The sequence below is a fragment of the Sapajus apella genome, unplaced genomic scaffold, assembly GCF_009761245.1.
Source record: "Sapajus apella isolate SASKATOON/1434 unplaced genomic scaffold, GSC_monkey_1.0 scaffold71, whole genome shotgun sequence".
NCBI classification, from domain to species: domain Eukaryota; kingdom Metazoa; phylum Chordata; class Mammalia; order Primates; family Cebidae; genus Sapajus; species Sapajus apella.
The window spans coordinates 2,090,019-2,113,528 of record NW_022437011.1 but is presented as its reverse complement, the minus strand read 5'-3'; the positions used below and the strand labels follow the sequence as shown (position 1 = coordinate 2,113,528).

At 43.3% G+C, this 23,510-nt stretch overlaps 1 protein-coding gene and 1 non-coding gene across 9 annotated transcripts in view; one reads left to right on the top strand and one right to left on the bottom strand.

The window, feature by feature from the left end:
• The window catches only part of ARHGEF37 (Rho guanine nucleotide exchange factor 37), a 62,808-nt gene that overhangs the window by 9,912 nt on the left and 29,386 nt on the right, over positions 1-23,510 (top strand). For 5 of the 8 annotated variants that reach the window (XR_004260434.1, XR_004260435.1, XR_004260438.1 and 2 more), the window contains exons 2-4: positions 14,433-14,629; positions 17,217-17,340; positions 21,858-22,005. Coding sequence is in view for 2 of the 8 variants with exons in the window: in XM_032250260.1 (XP_032106151.1) it covers positions 14,444-14,629; positions 17,217-17,340; positions 21,858-22,005 (458 nt within the window). In the remaining 6 variants the exon portion in view is untranslated. Of the gene's footprint in view, positions 1-9,672; positions 9,691-13,729; positions 13,764-14,432; positions 14,630-17,216; positions 17,341-21,857; positions 22,006-23,510 lie in introns of those variants that run through there. The other 3 variants (XR_004260437.1, XR_004260436.1, XR_004260439.1) reach the window with 3 other exon arrangements.
• Positions 20,377-20,481, bottom strand: LOC116531699. The gene has a single exon (XR_004260530.1). It is a non-coding gene; the product is annotated as a U6 spliceosomal RNA (small nuclear RNA).

The following is a 23,510-nucleotide window of genomic DNA, read 5'->3' as shown; positions in this document are numbered from 1 at the left end:
TTTTTTTTTTGAGACGGAGTACTGCTCTGTTGTCAGGCTGGAGTTCAGTGGCACGATCTCGGCTCATGCAACCTCTCCCTCCCAGGTTCAAGCAATTCTCCTGTCTCAGCCTCCCAAGTAGCTGGGACTACAGGTGCGCACTACCACGCCCAGCTAATTTTTTGTACTTTTAGTAGAGATGGGGTTTCACCATGTTGGCCAGGATGGTCTCGATCTCTTGACCTCGTGATCTGCCTGCCTCGGCCTCCCAAAGTGCTGGGGTTACAGGCGTGAGCCACAGCGCCTGGCCTGTTTCCAGTTTTTGAATATTACAAGTAAAGCTTCTATGAATACTTATGTACAGGTTTTATACCTAAGTTCTCTTACTGTGAGTTAAATGTTCAGATATGCAATTGGTGAGTTGTACAGAAAATGTATGTTTTATTTTTGAAGAAACCGACAAACTATTTTCCAGGGTGGCTGTACCATTTTACATTTTTTTGTTTTTGAGTTGGAGTCTATTTCTGTCACCCAGGCAGGAATGTAGTGGCGCAACCTCACCGCAACCTCCTCCTCCCGGGTTCATGCGATTCTCCTGCCTCAGCCTCCCGAGTAGCTGGGATTACCAGCGCCCACCATTATGCCTGGCTAATTTTTATATTTTTAGTAGAGATGGGGTTTTGCCATGTTGGTCAGGCTGATCTTGAACTCTTGATCTCAGGTGATCTGCCCTCCCCAGCCTCCCAAAGTGCTAGGATTACAGGCATGAGCCACAGCACTCAGGCATTTTACATTTTCACCAGCAGTGTATGAGAGATCCAGTTTCTCCACATTCTTGTCAGCATTTGATATTCTATAATACTGTTTTGGTAACAGCTTTTTTTTATTTTTAATTTTTTGATTAAAAAAATTTTTTTTATTGCATTTTAGGTTTTGGGGTACATGTGAAGAACATGCAAGATTGTTGCATAGGTACACACATGGCAGTGTGATTTGCTGCCTTCCTCCCCATCACCTATATCTGGCCTTTCTCCCCATGCTATCTCCCCAACTCCCCACCCCCCACTGTCCCTCCCCTGTTTCCCCCCGACAGACCCCAGTGTGTGATGCTCCTCTTCCTGTGTCCATGTGTTCTCATTGTTCAACACCCACCTATGAGTGAGAACATGTGGTGTTTGATTTTCTGTTCTTGTGTTAGTTTGCTGAGAATGATGGTTTCCAGGTTCATCCATGTCCCTACAAAGGACACGAACTCATCGTTTTTGATGGCTGCATAGTATTCCATGGTGTATATGTGCCACATTTTCCCTGTCCAGTCTGTCATCGATGGGCATTTGGGTTGGTTCCAGGTCTTTGCTATTGTAAACATTGCTGCAGTGAACATTCATGTGCATGTGTCCTTCTAGTAGAATGATTTATAATCCTTTGGATATATACCCAGTAATGGGAATGCTGGGTCAAATGGAATTTCTATTTCTAGGTCCTTGAGGAATCACCACACTGCCTTCTACAATGGTTGAACTAATTTACACTCCCACCAACTGTGTAAAAGTGTTCCTATTTCTCCACATCCTCTCCAGCATCTGTTGTCTCCAGATTTTTTAATGATCTCCATTCTAACTGGCGTGAGATGGTATCTCAGTATAGTTTTGATTTGCATTTCTCTAATGACCAGTGATGATGACAAACATTTTTTCGTATGTTTGTTGGCCTCATGTACGTCTACTTTTGTAAAGTGTCTGTTGATATCCTTCGCCCACTTTTGAATGGGCTTGTTTGTTTTTTTCTTGTAAATCTGTTTTAGTTCTTTGTAGATTCTGGATATTAGCCCTTTGTCAGATGGGTAGATTGAAAAAATTTTTTCCCATTCTGTTGGTTGCCAGTTCACTCTAATGACTGTTTCTTTTGCTGTGCAGAAGCTGTGGAGTTTGATTAGCTCCCATTTGTCTATTTTGGCTTTTGTTGCCAATGCTTTTGGTGTTTTGGTCATGAAGTCCTTGCCTATGCCTATGTCCTGAATGGTTTTGCCTAGATTTTCTTCTAAGGTCTTTATGGTGTTAGGTCTTATGTTTAAGTCTTTAATCCATCTGGAGTTAATTTTAGTGTAAGGTGTCAGGAAGGGGTCCAGTTTCTGCTTTCTGCACATGGCTAGCCAGTTTTCTCAACACCATTTATTGAACAGGGAATCCTTTCCCCATTGCTTTTGTCAGGTTTGTCAAAGATCAGATGGTTGTAGATGTGTGGCATTGCCTCCAAGGCCTCTGTTCTGTTCCATTGGTCTATATCTCTGTTTTGGTACCAGTACCATGCTGTTTTGATTACTGTAGGCTTGTAGTATAGTTTGAAGTCCAGTAGTGTAATGCCTCCAGATTTGTTCTTTCTGCTTAGAATTGACTTGGCTATGCAGGCTCTCTTTTGGTTCCATATGAAGTTTAAGGTGGTTTTTTCCAGTTCTGTGAAGAAGGTCATTGGTAGCTTGCTGGGCATAGTGTTGAATCTGTAAATTACTTTGGGCAGTATGGCCATTTTCACGATATTGATTCTTCATAACCATGAGCATGGAATGTTTCTCCATCTGTTTGTGTCCTCTCTTATTTTGTTGAGCAGTGGTTGTAGTTCTCCTTGAAGAGGTCCTTTACGTTCTTTGTTAGTTGTATTCCTAGGTATTTTATTCTCTTTGTAGCAATTGTAAATGGCAGTTCGTTCTTGATTTGGCTCTCTGTAAGTCTGTTATTGGTGTATAGGAATACTTGTGGTTTTTGCACATTGATTTTGTATCCTGAGACTTTGCTGAAGTTGCTTATCAGTTTCAGGAGATTTGGGCTGAGACAATGGGGTCCTCTAAATATACAACCATATCATCTGCAAATAGAGACAATTTGACTTCCTCCTTTCCTATTTGAATGCACTTTATTTCTTTTTCTTGCCTGATTGTTCTGGCTAGAACTTCAGTACTATATTGAATAGGAGTGGTGAGAGAGGGCATCCTTGTCTAGTGCCAGATTTCGAAGGGAATGCTTCCAGTTTTTACCCATTCAGTATGATATTGGCTGTTGGTTTGTTGTAAATAGCTTTTATTATTTTGAGATACGTTCCATCAATACCTAGTTTATTGAGGATTTTTAGCATAAAGGGCGGTTGAATTTTGTCAAAGGCCTTCTCTGCATCAATTGAGATAATCATGTGTTTTTGTGTTTGGTTCTGTTTATGTGGTGAATTATGTTTATAGACTTGCGTATGTTGAACCAGCTTTGCATCCCCGGGATGAAGCCTACTTGATCATGGTAGATAAGCTTTTTGATGTGCTGTTGCAATCCATTTACCAGTATTTTATTGAAGATTTTTGCATCTATGTTCATCATGGATGTTGGCCTGAAGTTTTCTTTTCTTGCTGAGTCTCTGCCAGGCTTTGATATCAGGATGATGTTGGTCTCATAAAATGATTTGGGAAGGATTCCCTCTTTTTGTATTGTTTGGGATAGTTTCAGAAGGAATGGTACAAGCTCCTCCTTGTATATCTGGTGGAATTTGGCTGTGAACCCATCTGGACCTGTGCTTTTTTTGGGTGGTAGGCTCTTAATTGCTGCCTCAACTTCTGCCCTTATTATTGGTCTAATCAGGGTTTCGACTTCTTCCTGGTTTAGACTTGGGAGGATGCAAGTGTCCAGGAATTTATCCATTTCTTCCAGGTTTACTAGTTTATGTGCATAGAATTGTTTGTAATAATCTCTGATGATGGTTTGTATTTCTGTGGAATCTTTGGTGATATCCGCTTTATCATTTTTTATTGCATCTATTTGATTATTCTTTCTTTTCTTTTTTATTAATCTGGCTAGTGGTCTATTTTGTTGATCTTTTCAAAAAACCAACTCCTGGATTTATTGAGTTTTTGAAGGGTTTTTTGTGTCTCTATCTCCTTCAGTTCTGCTCTGATCTTAGTTATTTCTTGTCTTTTGCTAGGTTTTGAGTTTTTTTGATCTTGTTCCTCTAGCTCTTTCAATTTTGACGATAGGGTGTCGATTTTAGATCTTTCCTTGCTTCTCATGTGGGCATGTATTGCTATATATTTTCCTCTAGACACTGCTTTAAATGTGTCCCAGAAATTCTGGTATGTTGTGTCTTTATTCTCATTGGTTTTGAAGAACATCTTTATTTCTGTCTTCATTTCATTGTTTATCCAGTCAACCTTCAAGAGCAAGTTGTTCAGTCTCCATGAAGCTGCGCCGTTCTGAGTTAGTTTCTGAATTCTGAGTTCTAACTTGATTGCACTGTGGTCTGAGAGACTGTTTGTTATGATTTCCATTCTTTTGCATTTGCTGAGGAGTGATTTACTTCCAATTATGTGGTCAATTTTAGAGTGAGTGTGCTGTGGTGCTGAGAAGAATGTATATTCTGTGGATTTGGGGTGGAGAGTTCTGTAAATGTCTATTAGGTTTGCTTGGTCCAGGTCTGAGTTCAAGTCCTGGATATCCTTGTTAATTTTCTGTCTCGTTGACCTGTCTAATATTGACAATAGGGTGTTAAAGTCTCCCACTATTACTGTGTGGGAGTCTGAGTCTCTTTGTAAGTCATTAAGAACTTGCCTTATGTATCTGGGTGCTCCTGTATTGGGTGCGTATATATTTAGGATCATTAGCTCTTCTTGTTGCATTGATCCTTTTACCATTATGTAATGTCCTTCTTTGTCGCTTTTGATCTTTGTTGGTTTAAAGTCTATTTTGTCAGAGACAAGAATTGCAACTCTTGCTTTTTTTTGCTCTCCATTTGCTTGGTAAATCTTCCTCCATCCCTTTATTTTGAGCCTTTGTGTATCCTTGCATGTGAGATGGGTTTCCTGGATACAGCACACCGATGGGTTCTGGCTTTTTATCCAATTTGCCACTCTGTGTCTTATGATTGGGGTGTTTAGCCCATTTACATTTAGGGTTAAAATTGTTATGTGTGAATTTGACCCTGCCATTTTGATGCTAGCTGGTGTTTTGCCCATTAGTTGATGCAGTTTCTTTATTGTGTCAATGCCCTTTACCATTTGGTATGTTTTTGGAGGTGGCTGATACTGGTTGTTCCTTTCTATGTTTAGTGCTTCTTTCAGGAGCTCTTGTAAAGCAGGCCTGGTGGTGATGAAATCTCTGAGTAATTGCTTGTTCATAAAGGATTGTATTTCTCCTTCACTTATGAAGCTTAGTTTGGCTGGATATGAAATTCTGGGTTGAAAGTTCTTTTCTTTAAGGATGTTGAATATTGGCCCCTACTCTCTTCTGGCTTGTAGGGTTTCTGCTGAGAGATCTGCTGTGAGCCTGATGGGCTTCCATTTGTGGGTAACCCGACATTTCTCTCTGGCTGCCCTTAGCATTTTCTCCTTCATTTCAAGCCTGGTGAATCTAACGATTATGTGCCTTGGGGTTGCTCTTCTTGAGGAATATCTTTGTGGCATTCTCTGTATTTCCTGGTCTTGAATATTGGCCTGCCTTGCTAGGTTGGGGAAGTTTTCCTGGATGATATCCTGAAGAGTATTTTCCAGCTTGGATTCATTCTCTTCGTCACATTCAAGTATACCTATCAAACGTAGATTAGGTCTTTTCACATAGTCCCATATTTCTAGGAGACTTTGTTCATTCCTTTTTACCCTTTTTTCTCTAATCTTGCCTTCTCGTTTTATTTCATTGAGTTGATCTTTGACCTCTGATACCCTTTCTTCTACTTGGTCAATTCAGCTGTTGAAACTTGTGTATGCTTCACGAAGTTCTCATGTTGTGTTTTTCAGCTCCATCAATTCATTTATATTCCTCTCAAAGCTGTTTATTCTTGTTAACATTTCGTGAAACCTTTTTTCAAGATTCTTCGTTTCTTTGCATTGGGTTAGAACGTGTTCTTTTAGTTCAGAGAAGTTTCTTATTACTCACCTTCTGAAGCCTGTTTCTGTCATTTCATCACACTTGTTCTCCATCCAGCCTTGTTCCCTTGCTGGTAAGGAGTTGTGATCCCTTGTAGGAGGAGAGGTGTTCTGGTTTCTGGTGTTTTCATTCTTTTTGTGCTGGTTTCTTCCCATCTTTGTGGATTTATCCACCTGTCGTCTTTGTAGTTGTTGACTTTCAGATTGGGTCTCTGAGTGGATGTCCAGTTTGTTGATGATGAAGTTACTTCTTTCCGTTTCTTAGTTTCCTTCTAACAGTCAGGCCCCTCTGCTGTAGGACTGCTGAGGTCCACTCCAGGTGCTGCTTGCCTGGTGATCACCTGCAGTGGCTGCAGAACAGTAAGGGTTGCTGCCAATTTTTCATTCTGCTATCTTTGTTCCAGAAGCATACCCTTCAGATGTCAGTCTGAACTCTCCTTTATGAGGTGACTCTTTGGATATATGGAGGTCAGGGAGCTGCTTGAGGAGACAATCTGTCCTTTATAGGAGCTCAAGGGCTGAGCTGTGAGCTCCGTTGTTCATTCAGAGCTGCTGGGCAGGTATGTTTAAGTCTGCTGCAGCAGAGCTCATAAATGCCTTCCCCCCCACCCCGCCCACCAGGTGCTCTGTCCCAGAGAGTTTGGGCTTTATTTATAAGTTTCTGTCATGCTGCTGCCTTTTTTCAGGGCTTCCCTGCCCAACAAGGAGGCAGTGTAGTCATGGTCTGCCTGCAGAGGCTTTGCTGAGCTGCTGTGGCCTCCACCCAGCTCCCACGTGAACTTCCCTGCAGTCCCTCCGCTGTTTCACTGGGAGCTGCAATCCTGAGCTGCTCCTAATTGGCCATCTTGGATCCGTCCAGTACCAGCTTTATTGAGATATAATTCATATCATATGGTTTGCCCATTTAAAGTGTACAAATCAGTGGTTTCTAGTATATTCACAGACTTGTGTGCACCTATCACCACAATGAGTTTAGAACATTTTCATCATCCTCCCAGAAAACCTTGCACCCTTTAGCTCCAATCTCTAATTTTCCATCCCCTCAGCCTAAGGCAATTGCCAGTCTTTCTGTTTCTATAGATTTGCCTATTCTGGTCATTTCATATAAATGCAATAATAAAGTATGTGGTCTTTTGTGATTGCCTTTTTCCACTAAGCATGTTTTTAAGATTCACTTATGTGGCCAGGCAGGGTGGCTCACGCCTGTAATCCCAGCACTATGGGAGGATGAGGCAGGCGGATCACGAGGTTAGGATTTTGAGATCAGCCTAACATGGTGAAAACCTGTCTCTACTAAAAATACAAAAATTAGCTGGGTGTGGTGGTGCATGCCTGTAATCCCAGCTACTCAGGAGACCAAGGTAGGAGAATTGCCTGAACCTGGGAGGCGGAGGTTGCAGTGAGAAGAGATCACACCACTGCACTCCAGCCTGGGTGACAGAGCGAGAGACTCTGTGTCAAAAAACAAACAAACAAAAAATTCGTTTATGTTGTAGGACATACCTGTACAGTTGGTCCTTGAACATGGGTTTTCAGGCACCAACCTGTATAGTGGAAAACCCACTTGTAATTTCTGACTCATCAAAAACTTAACTGCTAATAGCCCACTATTCACTGGAAGCGTTACTGATAACATAAACAGTTGATTAACACATATTTTGTACGTTATATGTATTATATACTATATTCTTTAAGTAAGCTAGAGAAAATAACGTTATTTTAAAAATCATGGAGAAGAGAAAATGTGTTTACTATTCATTAAGTGGAAGTGGAACATCGTAAAGGTCTTCACCCTGTGGTCTTTATGTTGAGTAGGCTGAGGAAGAGGAGGGGTTGGTCTTGCTGTCTCGGGGGTGGCAGAGACAGAAGAAATTCTGTGTATAAGTGGAACCATGCAGTTCAAATCCATATTGTTCAAGGGTCAATTATACATCATTTCTTTTTATTGCTGAATAACATATTTTTCCTTTAAACAATTATTTTTTTTCATGCCATTTTAGATGGATATATAATAGTTACACATTTTGGGGGAGTATATGTGATATTTTGATACCTATATACAATGTGTAATGATCAAATAAGGGTATGATTTTTTTCTTTTTTCTTTTTTGTTTGTTTTATTTATTTTTTCAACTTTGTTTTGTTTTGTTTTTTGTTTTTTTTTAAATAGAGATGGGGTCTCACCATGTTGCCCAGGTTGGTCTTGAACTCCTGACCTCGGGTAATCCACCCACCTCGGTCTCCCAAAGTGCTGGGATTACAGGTGTGAGCCACCCCACCGGCTGGGTATGATGTTTTTAAACAAATAACAATGTGGTTTTTTTCCATTACACAGGCTATAATTTAAGGGATAACGTATGCTGCTACAGAGAGGTTTTGCCAGGTCTGCTTTCTAGATTGCAATTAACCCAAGTGAAAATTAATGCTATTTTAAGTCTTTAGTAGTTCTCTGTAAAGTATTTCTCTCTTTTTTTTTTCTCTTTTTTTACCCCACCCAGTGATTCTCATGATTTAATGTATTTAGCAACAGCTTTGAGTTGTGGAACCTGAATAGCTTTCCTGAAATTCTATGGGGATCTTTCTAGAGAAGCTGTGCCTAGGTAGTGAATGTCGCAATTCAGGCCAGGGACAAATCAGCAGACCACGGGGTGTTTTCAGGAGCTAGAACAGAGCTGTGCCTCAGACAGATTTGTTCCAGGATCTTTCTGGGCCCTTTGCCCTCTGTACAGCCCTGCCCTCCCCAAACACCCATTTATGTGCGCTCCGATCAGTGCTTTCAGCCTAAGACAGAAACTTCAACAGCTACTGATACATCCACAAGAACCATTTATGTAACAAATGGTGTAATCATCAGCATTGTGAGGCACAGAGGAGGATACAAGATGATACAAGTTGAATCCTGCCTCCAAGAGCTTAGTGTCTAGCCAGGAAAATGAGTACCCTGAGCACAAGGTTACATAATTTTAAATATTATGAAGTATTTTAGCCGTCCAGAAAATAACAAAGCACAAAACAGCAAATACCCACGTACTTACCTCCTAGCTTTGTTTAATTTTAACATTTTTGCCATGTTTCCTTTGTACTTTTTTTTTTTTGAGACGGAGTTTCGCTCTCGTTACCCAGGCTGGAGTGCAATGGCACGATCTCAGCTCACCGCAACCTCCGTCCCCTGGGTTCAAGCAATTCTCCTGCCTCAGCCTCCTGAGTAGCTGGGACTACAGGTGTGCGCCACCGTGCCCAGCTAATTTTGTATTTTCAGTAGAGACGGGGTTTCACCATATTGACCAGGATGGTCTCGATCTCTTGACCTCGTGATCCACCCGTCTCGGCCTCCCAAAGTGCTGGGATTATGGGCGTGAGCCACTGCGCCCGGCTCCTTTGTACTTTTTTTAAACAAATAAAGCATCTCAGTTACTCAGCAATAAAAGGGAAGGAACTACAACTATTGATACAGTACCCACAATTTACATGAACGTCCAGGGAATTATGCTGATTGAACGAAGCCAATCCTAAAAGGTTCCATTTACATGAATTTCTGGAAAAGACATCATCATAGAAATGGAGAACGGATTTGTGGTTGCCAAGGGTTAGGCTGGGACGGGGGACTGGAGCGAATTAGGTGAAGAGGCAACATGAGGGATGTTGTGGTATAATTGTGTATCTTACTGTATCCAATTTTTTGTTGTTGTTGTTGTTTCAGAGTCTTGCTCTGTCGCTCAGGCTGAAGTGCAGTGGTGAGATCTTGGCTCACCACAACCTCCGTATCCCGGGTTCAAGCAATTCTCTTGCCTCAGTCTCCCAAGTAGCTGGGATTACAGGTGCCCACTACCATGCCTAGTTAATTTTTAAAATTTTTACTAGAGACAGGGTTTCACCATGTTGGCCAGGCTGGTCTCAAATTCCTGACATCAGGTGATCCACCCGCCTCGACCTCCCAAAGTGCTGGGATTGTAGCACCTGGCTACAATTTTAAAAATTTTGTTTAAAAAATCCCTCCCATCTGGAGAACATAAACATATTTTCCTATGCCTTCTTCTAAAAATAAGAGTTTCACATTTAACATTCAGGTATTTAAATCATCTGGAAATTATTTTGGGCATGATGTGGGATCGTACTTACTTATTTTTCTATATGGGAAACCAATTTCCCATTATCCCATGGACCATCCTTTTACCAGGTAGCAAAATAGAAATACTTTGTTTTTTTGCACAATGTTTTAAATTTAAAAGTTATTATAATAATTGTTTTGTTTGTTGGTTTGTTTCTTCATTTTCTACATATTACCTGTATAGTTATACCTAATTAAACACCGAATTCTATACCAATTCAATAAATCTGCTCTCAAGATATTCTAGAATCTTCTCGAGTGCTCTAGTTCAGACTGTTTGCCCTCTGCCTGGAGTCAGCAGTCAACCCTAGGATTTCCTTTCACCTATCCTGGGGATTCCCTTGCCTTTCTCCAGTGTGGGATTGACAGTTTCCCATGTCTTTCTCTCTCTTTTTTTTTTTTTTTCTTAGAAGCAGAATGTCTGAAGTGATCCTATGTCTTTCTCTTTCTTGAGTTATTTCTTTTTTTGGTGAAGCACATTCTCAAGTAGTTTTCTGAGAATGGGACCATATGCAGTAAATTCTCGAGGCCTTCAAGGTTCTACAATTTTTCCTCAACTTATTTAGATGTGGAATTTTTAAAAAAGTTATGTTGAGACTTTCACTTCCTGGATCTAAGTATTCATGTCTTTTATATATATGTATGTGTGTGTATATATACACATATATTTAAATTCTGAATAATTCTTAATCTCATCTCTTCAAATATTGCCTTTCCTTACTCTTTCCATTCTTGCCATCAGAACTCCTGTTTGTTACATGGACCTTTTTCTTTCAATATTCATATCCCTTAAATTCTCTCTCATATTTTCCATGCTTTTCTATGTTTAGGAGTCTGAATAATTTCTTCAGCTCTATCTGCCCCTTTACTAGTTCTCTTTCCTAAATAGATTTGTTTAATCTATTCAGTTTTTAATTTCTTTTTTTTTTGTTTTTTTGTTTTTTTTTGAGACGGAGTTTCACTCATGTTACCCAGGCTGGAGTGCAATGGCGCGATTTCGGCTCACTGCAACCTCCGCCTCCTGGGTTCAGGCAATTCTCCTGCCTCAGCCTCCTGAGTAGCTGGGATTACAGGCACGCGCCACCATGCCCAGCTAATTTTTTGTATTTTTAGTAGAGACGGGGTTTCACCATGTTGACCAGGATGGTCTGGATCTCTTGACCTCGTGATCCACCAGCCTCGGCCTCCCAAAGTGCTGGGATTACAGGCTTGAGCCACCACGCCCGGCAGTTTTTAATTTCAAAGACCAAATTTTTAATTTCTGTGAATTCTATTTTGGTACTTTTTTTTTTTTTTTTTTGAGACAGGGTCTTGCTCTGTCACCCAAGTGCAGTGGTGCAATCTTGGCTCACTGCAACTTCCACCTCCTGGGCTCAAGCGATCCTCCCACTTCAGCCTCCTGAGTAGCTGGGACCACAGGCATGTGCCACCATGCCTGACTGATTAAAAAAAATTTTTTTTTTCTGGCCGGGCACGGTGGCTCTCGACTGTAATCCCAGCACTTTGAGAGGCCGAGGTGGGTGGATCACCTGAGGTCGGGAGTTCGAGACCAGCCTGACCAACATGGAAAAACCCCGTCTCTACTAAAAATACAAAATGAGCCAGGCATGGTGGCTCATGCCTGTAATCCCAGCTACTCCGGAGGCTGAGACAGGAAAATTGCTTGAACCCAGGAAGCGGAGGTTGCAGTGAGCCAAGATCGTGCCATTGCACTCCAACCTGGGCAACAAAAGTGAAACTCCATTTCAAAAAACAAAAAATTTTTTTTGTAGAGATGAAGTCTCACTATGTTGCCCAGGCTGGTCTTGAACTCCTGGGCTCCAGCAATCCTCTTGCCTTGGCCTCCCAAAATTCTGGGATTACAGACATGAGCCACTGTGCCCAGCCGTATTTGATACTTGTAAAACATTATACAGGTCTCTACTTTTTGTCCTTGTATCTTTCCTCTTTCCCCATTTCTGTTTGGCCGGTATCTGACTGGTTGGTTATCTGATCCTCTTGGGGTCTACTCCTGCTCTTGTTATTTCTGCTGGTACTCACAGGGACATTCTTATAATTTTTGATTACAAACTTATCTTCAGGACATGGTTCTCTGTGGTCTAGGTTAAAGACGTGTCTTTCTGGAAACATTTTATTTTGTTATGGCCACTCAGAATCCAGGATTTCGTTTTGTGTAAATTTCTCAGCTTTGGGCCACTTGGACCACATGTGTAGCGTTGATTTGAACCTAAACCCAGTGAAGGCAGGTCTGTTCTTATGAAGGAGATCTTTTTTCCTCACTCAGAACCCAAGCCAGGATGAACTGTATTCGTCATCTTCTCTGCAGATGGCTGCATGTTTTTTTTCCCATCCACCACTTCACTGAAGTCCTTGTTGGGGGAGGGGACAGTTCTGTGAAGGAGCTTGTCTCCTGTTCCTGCCTGGGCACTAATGCCTGAGTCTCTGGTTCACTGAGCTTCAAATGCTCTCTTCCCTGCCCACCCCTCTACTTTGGGCCACAGCTACATCAGCTCAGCTGCACCCCACCCTAGTTTTCAATTCCCTGTTTGAGGGCCCTAGTGATTTCTTTTTCTCTCTTAAAAGCTCTGACATGCAATTAAAAGGAGTTTATTATAGCTGATCTAGCATTCCTGTGTTTTGTGGTAGGAAAGTTTTTCAGATAATCTTGTCCATGATATTGCCCTTGACACTTTGTTATGATTACAACTTTTTTGAGATGGAGTCTTGCTCTGTCCCCCAGGATGGAGTGCAGTGGCACGATCTCAGCTCATTGCAACCTCCACCTCCTGGGTTCAAGCGATTCTTCTGCCTCAGCCTCCCAAGTAGCTGGGATTACAGGTGTGTGCCACCACGACCAGCTAATTTTTGTATTTTTAGTAGAGATGTGGTGCCACGCTGGTCTTGAACTCCCGACCTCAGGTGATCCACCCACCTTGACCTCCCAAAATGATGATATTACAGGCATGAGCCACCACTCCCGGCCTGTTGATATTTTAAAAGTTAGAGATAAAGGATTGTAGGAGTTTCAGAGAAGAAAAGTGGAGCTGGTGGGAGTGAGGAAATGAGGGGAAGATCAAGAGCGGCCTTAAAAAAGTGACTGCTAGGGGATAGGAACACAGGAAGGGACACAGCAGGTACAAAAGCAGGAAATGCCAATGCAGGTATGGAGAAGAGCACTCAACTCTCCGCTGCAGTACAACCTGTGAAGGGGAAATGAAGTTGGAGCCTGGGGTACAGTCTGTGAAGGGGAAATGAGGTTGGAATCAGATCACTGAGCGGCAGGAAGCTACTAAAGTCTTACAGCGCATACCATGATCACAAGCTTTGTTTCAGGGAGTTTAAACTGGAAGCATGTCCAGGAAGAACGGGTATGGGGGTGGCAGGAGAGGAGTGTGGATTCGGAAAGATGGCTCTGGAGGCTGTGGAAACAGTCCAGGCGATGGGTAGTAAGGCCTGAATGGGGTAGCTGGTGGGGTGGGGTGTAGGGGGACCACTGGGAGAGGGTGAAAGAGATTCAGCTGCACCAGATAAAGAAATCTAGGTCAAGAGCTGAATTGGAAGTAGAAGAAAAGCCAGGCAAGCACATTGTCTGAGTCCTGGGAAATGAATTTAAAATGTCAAGAATTATTTATTTTTTTAATTTTTTTTTTCTTTTTTTTTTGAAACAGAGTCTCGCTCTGTCGCCCAGGCGTGCAGTGGCGTGATCTTGGCTCACTGCAACCTCTGGCTCCCAGGTTCAAGTGATTCTCCTGCCTCAGTGTACCCAAGTAGCTGGGACCACAGGTGCCTGCTACCATGCCTGGCTAATTTTTTTCTCTCTCTCTCTGTGTGTGTGTGTGTGTGTGTGTGTGTGTGTGTGTGTATGTGTGTTGGAGTCTTGCTCTGTTGCCAGGCTGGTGTGCAGTGGCACGATCTTGGCTTACTACAGCCTCCGCCTCCCGGGTTCAAGCAATTCTCCTGCCTCAGCCTCGCACGCCACCACTCCCAGCCAATTTTTGTATTTTTCAGTAGAGACGGGGTTTCACCAAGTTGGCCAGGATGGTCTCGATCTCTTGACCTCATGATCCGCCCGCCTCGGCCTCCCAAAGTGCTGGGATTATAGGCGTGAGCCACTGCGCCCAGCCATTTTTGTATTTTTAGTAGACACGGGATTTCACCATGTTGGCCAGGCTGGTCTTGAACTCCGGACCTCAGGTGATCCACCCACCTTGGCCTCTCAAAGTGCTGGGATTACAGGTGTGAGCCACCACCTAAAATGTCAAGAATTATCAGAGCTGTTACCTACCTTTCAATATTGTTCAGATATTGCCTACAAATGCTAATAAACAGTTCATTTGACTCTGTTTGCAGCTCACGATATTTTTAGGCTTCTTGATGAGTAATTGTCATTGAATTAGAGACAGCATGTCCCAACAAATCTTCAGTGAGTAGCGATGGTTTTGCTTTTCCTAGAACCTGCTGACATGGCCAACCATGGAGCCGACGAGCCATCCTCCAGGTCAGGGAGTCCGGACGGGGAAGACAGGGCCTCTGAGGACAGATCACTGCTTCATCAGAGGCTGGCTGTCCAGGAGCTCATCGACACCGAGGTCTCCTACTTGCACATGCTCCATCTCTGTGCCTCTGACATCAGGAGCCGCCTCCAGCAGGTACTTGGGTGAGGTCACACACAGCCTGTCTTTATAGGGGCAAATGTGGGTCTCAGATTCTGAGACTTCCCATCCATTCCTGGGGCAAGCTTGATAGAAAGGAAGCATGGTGTTTGTGAAGTCTGACAGACCTGGATGTAAACTCCAGTGCTTCCATTCATTGGCCATGCAACCTCCAGCAAGGCCTTCCGTGGCTTAGAGTGTTAGTATATTCCTCGGTTGACTGGGGAGAGGAATAATCACCTGGGAGAACTATGTGAGCTAATGAACAAGCCTGTTTCAAGTTTGGAGTAGATTGCTTAAACTGACCTGTATTCTCCTCCTCCTCCTCCTCCTCCTTCTTCCTTTTCCTGCTTCCCCTTCAAGGGTCTCTTTATTCAATCTGCAAAGTCACTGTCAGCAACTTGGCCTGGCTCTCTGTGGCTTCCAACAAGGAAATGCTTAAAAGTCAGGAAATGCATTTGGTACCTCTCCTGGTACCAAAAATTGACTATAGCCTCTTTGGGCACCCTGAAATAAATCAATAGCACTTGCTTTTTTTTTTTTTTTTTTTTTTTTTCTTAACTTTTTTACAAAAATTTTTAAAAAAAATCTCTATTATATATATATATATATATATATAGAAACTATATTTATAGACACACATACATATAGAGAGAGATCCTTCAACCAAGAAGAGGAAAGGGATCCAGCATCCTCTGGGGTGCCCCTTGGCCTGGTGCAGGAAGGACAGGAGGCACTAGCTGTCTTGGGAATCATCTCGAGATGTGTAGTGCTGAGCTGATGTGGCATGGATGGGGGGGTCCCCAACAGCCCTCACTCTCTAAGGAAGGCGGAGCTACGACGAACCAGGGCAGCCCTCACTCAAGCTTTCCACACGTCCTGAAATGCAAGCGGTACCTGATGGAGCCTTGAACTAAAACCCAAAGTTCAGATACAACAGGATTCCCTGCTTGGCCTCTGGGGGACTGACTCCTTAGGGAAGAGTTTCAGGAGTGTCAAGCAGCAGGGGCTGGAAGAGCCAGCAGGGAGGACATATGTCTACAGCCTCCAGGCCCAGAAGATAGGTGTCATGGACACAGAGGTCTGCTCAGCCACAGAAGGGCTGGGCTCTGTCCCCTTTTCAGGTCTCCAACCACAGCCCCTGCAGACCTTCAGGCAGGGGAGCCCAAAAGGCCAGGGCGAGGCTCCAATTACCCAGGGAAGCTGGAGGCAAACTTTTTTTTTTTTTTTTAATGCAGCAAGGTCTCACTGCATTGCCCAGTCTGGTCTCAAACTTCCAGGCTCGAGTAATCCTCCCATCTCAGCCTCCCAAGGCAGACTCCTGATTAGCTAGGATTACAAGCACGTGCCACCACACCCAGCCATGACCTGCATTCTAATTGTCTTATTTGCAGGGTGGTGACATGGAGAAATTATCACTATGAGGGTTTCTATTATAGTGCTCACTTTTTACATTTTCTTTTTCTGGTTTTAGAAATCATGCAGGCTCTTGCTTGCTACATTTCAAGCATCTCCTCACATTTGAGTTCCATTAGGGCAAAGATTCTGTTTAGTTCAGTATATCCCGGTCATGACAGATAAATAATGGACTTAAAATTAGTCTTTCATCAATGAATGAAATACCAAAGTAGATAATGTAGAAAGTGGAGTACTTGTTTTATTTTACCCTCCAGAAATTATAATTTTTCTCCACACGCATTAAACAAACAAATACAGTCATATGTCACATAACACCAGGGATGTGTTTTGAGAAATGCGTAGTTAGGCAATTTCATCATGTGCAAAGGTCATAGAGTGCACTTACACAAACCTAGAGGGTATAGCCAATGACACACCCAGGCTGGATGGTATGGCCCATTGCTCCTAGGCTATAAATCTGTACAGCCTGTCACTGTCCTGAATACTAAGACAACTGCAACGCAATAGTATTTGTGTATCTAAACACAGAAAAGGTCGAGTGAAAATACGATATTATAATCCTATGAGATCGCCCTGGTTTATGCAGTCCATCATTGATCAAAATGTTATTATGCAGTACATGACTGTATATGTTGTTATTTATTTTAACAAAAACAAGAGCGTACTCTAGATATTGTTCTGCAGTTAGCTTTCCAACTTGTGTGTCCAGCCCATTCTTCCATGCTTGTGCATTTATAGAGATGTCCTGCATCTTTTTAAACAGTGGAATATACCAGGTATATAGCCTGGTTAATAGGAGCTGGAGAATGCACCTTGAGGTCATGGCGGCTGGTGCCAAGTATGTCAGCGCTGGAAAGAAGTCTAACTTCTCACCCTCAGGTGACAGATGGGGAAACTGAGAGAAGATAGCTGGCAGCAGACCTAGGCTAAAACTCTGGTTCAGCTTTCCTTCCACACTGAGTACTCCGTCTCTTCCTCTCTTCTTGTAGAGTAATGAAAATACCTAATTTATAGCATTTCAAAATCCTTGCAAAATTCCACTGGGGCTGCCAGTCTTCTCCAGAGTGATGGCAATAGTGTGAATGTTCTGTTCTACTCTTGAAAGCCTGCAAATATACTCTATGGAACTCCCAGAGACCACCCATGTCTTCTTTGTTCCTTCCAGTTGCCGCAGGGAGATCTCGATGTCCTGTTCTCCAACATTGATGATATCATCAAGGTGAACAGCAGATTCCTTCATGATCTGCAGGAGACAGCCTCCAAGAAAGAAGAACAAGTGCAGCTAGTTGGTAAGCAAAAAAACCTAAAGAATTGTCAGCCTTAGAACTGTTCTCAGTGAGTGGTCCCTGTTTAACTGTCTCCAGAGTTCCAGGAAAATGCAGCTCAATGGCAGTCCATTTTGGTGATCTCCAAAACACAACATAACAGAGCCAGCAGGGCCCTCAAATAACATCTAGTCCAGTCCCATTGCTTTACAGACAGAGACTGAGCCCCAGAGACAGAGAGGAACATACTCACAGTCACATAATTGTTAATGATGCAGCTAGATCCTTAGTGTGTGTCTCTTTCACATTCATTCATCCAATAGTTATTTACTGAGCAATTGCAGTGTGCAGTCACAGGGTCAGCAAGAGAGCCTGAGCTTCCATTCTCATGGGGTTGACAAGTTAGTGAGAGAGACAGAAGATAGACAACAGAATTGTAGGTAATAATTTGTAATTTGAAGGAAATAAATAGTTGTGGTAACTTCTGGGTGTGAGGGAAGGCCTCTGGAGGAGGAACATGTGAGCTGAGATCTGAGTGTCAGGAAGGAGTTAGCCTTGAGAATATCTGGAGGGAGACTAGAGAGCATAGTTGTGCAAAAGCCCTGAGGCAAGGATGAGTTGAGAACGTTTAAAGGACAGACAGAAGGTTAATGTGACTCCAGGGAAATTAGTGACGGGAGACTGTTAGGGGATAAGATGGAAGAGGCACACAAGGACCACATCATGCGCACCTTTATAGGTGATGGCAAGGAATTTGGAATTATTCTAACTGTGATAAGGAGTCTTGGACAGTTTTGAGTGAGGAAGTGACATGGTTTGATTTACGTTTTTCAAAGGTCTCTTTGGCTGTTGTGGACAGTGGATTATAAGGGGATGGTAAAAATGGAAGCAGCGACACTAGCTGAGGGCTTTACTGTGGCCCAGATGAGAAATGAGGAGAGTCTCCTTTCAAACTTTTTTTTTTTTTTTGAGATGGGATCTCAATCTGTTGCCCAGACTAGAGTGCAATGGAAAAATCATGGCTCACTGCAGCCTCTACCTTCCAGCCTCAAGGATCCTCCTGCCTCAGCCTCCCAAGGAGGATAGTATCCTCATTCTGAAATGGTTAGGATGACCAGAGCAGAAAGAAGGGAGGAGTGGGTGCAAACCTCATATCTGTCTCATCCCATCTGCTACCAGGATTCTCACGGTGTGGGGTTTCCTAGCGGAGTCAGGAGATAAAGGTGAATGGGTGGGTACCAGATTCACTACAGTGGCAGGGAGGAGGAAATGAAGGTACCCCGTGCTTTGGCCACCCAAGTCCCCCTGGCTTTTATACCACCTATCTTCAACCCTATCCTGGACATGAATGATGAGGATGGGGATTAAAAATAACAAATATGCAAACAAATGTATATACATATTTTTTTGAGATGGAGTCTCGCTCTGTCACCCAGGCTAGAATGCAATGGCACTATCTCAGCTCATTGCAACCTCTGCCTCCTGGGTTCAAGCGATTTTCCTGCCTCCGGAGTAGCTGGGATTACAGGTGCCTGCCACCATGCCCGGTTAATTTTTGTATTCTTAGTAGAGATGGAGTTTCACCATGTTGGCTATGCTAGTCTTGAACTCCTGACCTCAGGTGATTCTGCTGCCTCAGCCTCCCAAAATGCTGGGATTACAAGCGTGAACCACTGCGCCTGGCCTAAATATACAATCAAATCTTAAAAACCTACTTTCTGAGGCCGGGCGCGGTGGCTCACGCCTGTAATCCCAGCACTTTGGGAGGCCGAGGAGGGTGGATCACGAGGTCAAGAGATCGAGACCATCCTGGTCAACACGGTGAAACCCCGTCTCTACTAAAACTACAAAAAATCAGCTGGGCATGGTGGCACGTGCCTGTAATCCCAGCTACTCGGGAGGCTGAGGCAGGAGAATTGCCTGAACCCAGGAGGCGGAGGTTGCGGTGAGCCGAGATCGCGCCATTGCACTCCAGCCTGGGTAACAAGAGCGAAACTCCGTCTCAAAAAAAAAAAAAAAAAAAAACCTACTTTCTGAGTGTTTACAAAATGCTAACCACAGTTCTTATGCACATATATTAATTCACTTCGTCTCAAAATAACCCTGAAAGGTAGATACTATTATCTCATTTTACAGTTGAGGAATCTTTGGCACAGAGAGAGGCAATCACCTCCTTAAAGTCAGGCAGCTAGGGCAGAGCCAGGATCTGAATGCAGGTGGTTGGCCTTGAGAGCCAAGGCTCTCAATTGCTACACTGAATTGCTTCTGCATGGTAGAAGGTGAGAATAAAGCCTGTGTGTACTGTGTGTTTATCATTCCTTTGAAAATATAGTTCTTTATTAAAATAGCAATGTGAGTGTGTTACTAGTCCCTGTAAATGATAAAGGAATGCAAAATTAAAGAATAAGATTTTTTTTTTTTTTGAGCGGAGTTTCACTCATGTTACCCAGGCTGGAGTGCAATGGCGCGATCTCGGCTCACCGCAACCTCCGCCTCCTGGATTCAGGCAATTCTCCTGCCTCAGCCTCCTGAGTAGCTGGGATTACAGGCACGCACCACCATGCCCAGCTGATTTTTTGTATTTTTAGTAGAGACGGGGTTTCACCATGTTGACCAGGATGGTCTCGATCTCTTGACCTCGTGATCCACCCGCCTCGGCCTCCCAAAGTGCTGGGATTATAGGCTTGAGCCACCGCGCCCGGCAAGATTTTTTTTTTTACCAAAATAAGATTGTTTTTTTCCAATTCTGAAGCACAACATTCCAAACAATTCCAAAGAATAAGATTTTTAAAAGTACCTGTAGGTCAGGCACAGTGGCTCACGCCTGTAATTCCTGCACTTTGGGAGGCCGAGGCGGACAGATCACTTGAAGTCAGTTCAAGACCACCCTGGCTAACATGATGAAATCCCGTCTCTACTAAAAATACAAAAGTTAGCCAGGCGTGGTGGCACACACTTGTAACCGTAGCTACTTGGGAGGCAGAGGCATGAGAATCTCTTGAACCCAGGAGGCAGAGGTTGCAGTGAGCTGAGGTAACTAATCTCATTAGCTTCTGATTTGAAAATATGAAACACTTCACAAATTTGCATGTCATTTTTGCAGAGGTGCCACGCTAATCTCTATGTTGTTTCAACTTTGGTGTATGTGATGCTGAAATTGAGCACCAGCATGATCCTTTTAAGCAGAAATCAGGTCATGTCACCATTGTTCAAAGCCATCCAGTTGCTTCCTGCCACCATTAGAATAAAACCTGAATCCCTTACTGCACTTAACTTATTTTGAGACCCTACATGATCTGGCTTCTGTTTCCTGCTTATTTCCTCTACTTTATTTTTATTTTATGTAATTAATTAATTAATTAATTTATTTTTAAGATGGGGTTTCACCATGTTGGTCAGGCTGGTCTTGAACTCCTGACCTCAGGTGATCCACCCGCCTTAGCTTCCAAAGTGCTTGGATTACAGGCATGAGCCACCACGCCCGGCAATTAATTTATTTTTTGAGACAGAGTCTCGCTCTGTTGCCCAGGCTGGTGTACAGTGGTCTCAGCTCACTACAACCTCTGCCTCCCGGATTCAAGCGATTCTCCTGCCTCAGTCTCCTGAGTAGCTGGGATTACAGGTGCCTGCCACCACGCCCAGCCATTACTTCTGGCCTCTGGTAGACATTCACATCTTCTGAGAGGTCTTCCCCAAGTAGATCCCCTACCATTCTCTAACTCTTTATTTGGCTTCATTTTAATTCATGGCACTTATTATTCCTGACATATGTAATATATTTATTTATTGTCGGTCTTCCTCACCCCAGAATATAAACCTTATGGACAGGAGCTTTCTTTTGTTGACAGAGCTTAGCAGAGTGCCTGGTACATAGACAATAAATAAGCAGTTGATGAATATCTGGTGAATATTTGCTGCTTCAGGAGTGTGTCTCTATCAGTGCCTATGTCAGGTGCTTTACATGCATTATTTTATTTAGTCATTATCAAAAACCCTTGGAGGTAAGTACTGTTTTTATTTGCATTCTATAGATGAGAAAGGTTACACAACTGAGGAAGGGTCGTTGGGGATCTTGCCCTAGTTCCCTCGAATGTGAGCCCACACGGTAACCGCCTGTGCTATGCTGTAGCATGTCTTTGTCAATTGAGGATTTGTCATTGTGCTTGCCACACATTTTGTCTTTAATTGTAAAGATAAAATGAGCTAAGGGTCATAAGTGTGTTTTGTGTACTATAAAGCACTGTCCAAATGTGAGCATTATTAATATTCCTGGTATGACTATAGCTACCATTTAGTAAGTGCTCACATTGTCCCAGCCTAAGCTATATATCATTCTGTCACTCAATCCTCAGAACAACCTTGTGGAAAGATGAAAAAAACCAGAAAGTCAGGAAGATGAGGTCATTTGCCCATGGTAACATGCTGGTAAGCCCAGCAATCTCAGTGGAGAGCTGGAAGGGTTTACTTACTGCCTCCCTGTTCCAAGCTAGGGGATGAACAGACATGCCCTTGATGACTCCTCGTTGCATGTTCACCCTCAGGTAACTTATTTCTGGAATTCCAAGAGGAGTTGGAGCAAGTCTATAAGATCTACTGTGCCAGCTATGACCAGGCCTTGCTATTGGTGGAGACGTACCGGAAGGAGCCGGAGCTGCAGCAGCATATCCAGGGCATCATTAAGGCAGTGGTGTGAGTAGAACAGCCAGTGAGCACTCGCTGCTGCCCCACTGACCCGGGTCAGGGGCAGCTACAGTCTCACCCTGACTTCATGCCATTCATGCTGCTTCAGGAGTATACCTCGATCGGCACCTGTATTAGTCAGGATAGGGCAGGCTGTGCTGCAGAGACAAACAGCTCCCACATCTCAGTGGTTTCAGACAACAAAGGTTTATGTCTTCCTTAGGCTCCACTGCAGGCTGCCTGTGGCTCTGCTCCTTGTCATCCTCACCCTGGGACCGAAACTCACAGTAGTCACTGTCTGGAATATTGCCAGTAACTGTGACTTAAGAAAAAAGCCACAACAATATGTGAGCCCGTGTGTTTCCTCACAGCCTCACTATAGAGTGCGTTATCAGACTTCAGAATATTTGCCCCTGCAATGGATTAAAAGTGTTGTCTCTATATGGTTTCATTTTGCATTTATCTTATTATTAAAGATATCCAATCATCATCAGATAAATGATTAAAGATATCTTTTTATTTATTTAAGAGTCATTTGTATATCCTTTCCTGTGAATTGTTTTGCTTCTTTTCTTTGAGACAAAGTTTCGCTCTGTTGCCCAGGCTGGAGTGCAGTGGCACGATCTTGGCTCACTGCAACCTCTGTGATTCTCCTGCCTCAGCCTCCCGCATAGCTGGGACTACAGGCGCGTGCAACCATGCCTGTCTAATTTTTGTACATTTTAGTAGAGACAGGGTTTCACCATATTGGCCAGGCTGGTCTTGAACTCCTGAACTCGTGATCTGCCCACCTCGGTCTTCCAAAGTGCTGGGCTTACAAGCGTGACAGGTGTGAGCCACCTCGCCCAGCCCTTTTGTTTTAAAAAAGGTTATACCTTCCCCAGGACAAGCTCACCAAAGGAAGATAGATGAAGGTCATTTTCTGGAAATCTGAATAGTATGGGAAGAGCAGGAGTCATCATTCTGATCATCATGATTAATTCATCTACTCAGACATCCCTTTTATATCCAAGAGGCAGTGTGGACTGAGGTCTGTGAAGGCGAGATATCCCATGTGGAGTCCCCTGCTACCTCCCCTCCTCCTCTTCCTCAGGTTTTTCTCACTCTTTAATCCCCTCTTTCCCCTAAGTCTCCTTTCAAGAACCCATGTCCTAGCCCCTCTCTGCTTCCAAAAAACCAACACTCATTTTCCCCCTTTACTAAACCCTTCATGGGTCTTACCAACAGGCTTCTGCAAGGGTCACTAGATATGTTTCTATAGTTTACAGATATAAGGGAAGCAAGGTGCCAGACATGAGACACAAGGGAGAAGCGGAGGCTGCACCGACTGGAGCCAACAGGCCCTGTGTGGCGTGCAGCTGCAGCACGGCCTTAGCTAATTGTTGCTACCTCCAGTGCCACCCCAAAATGTAGTGGCTTAAAACAAACATTTATTTAGCTCAAACTTCTGCATATTAGCAATTTAGCTGTACTCAGTAAATGATTCTCCTGGAATCTTTAGTACCCTCAAATAT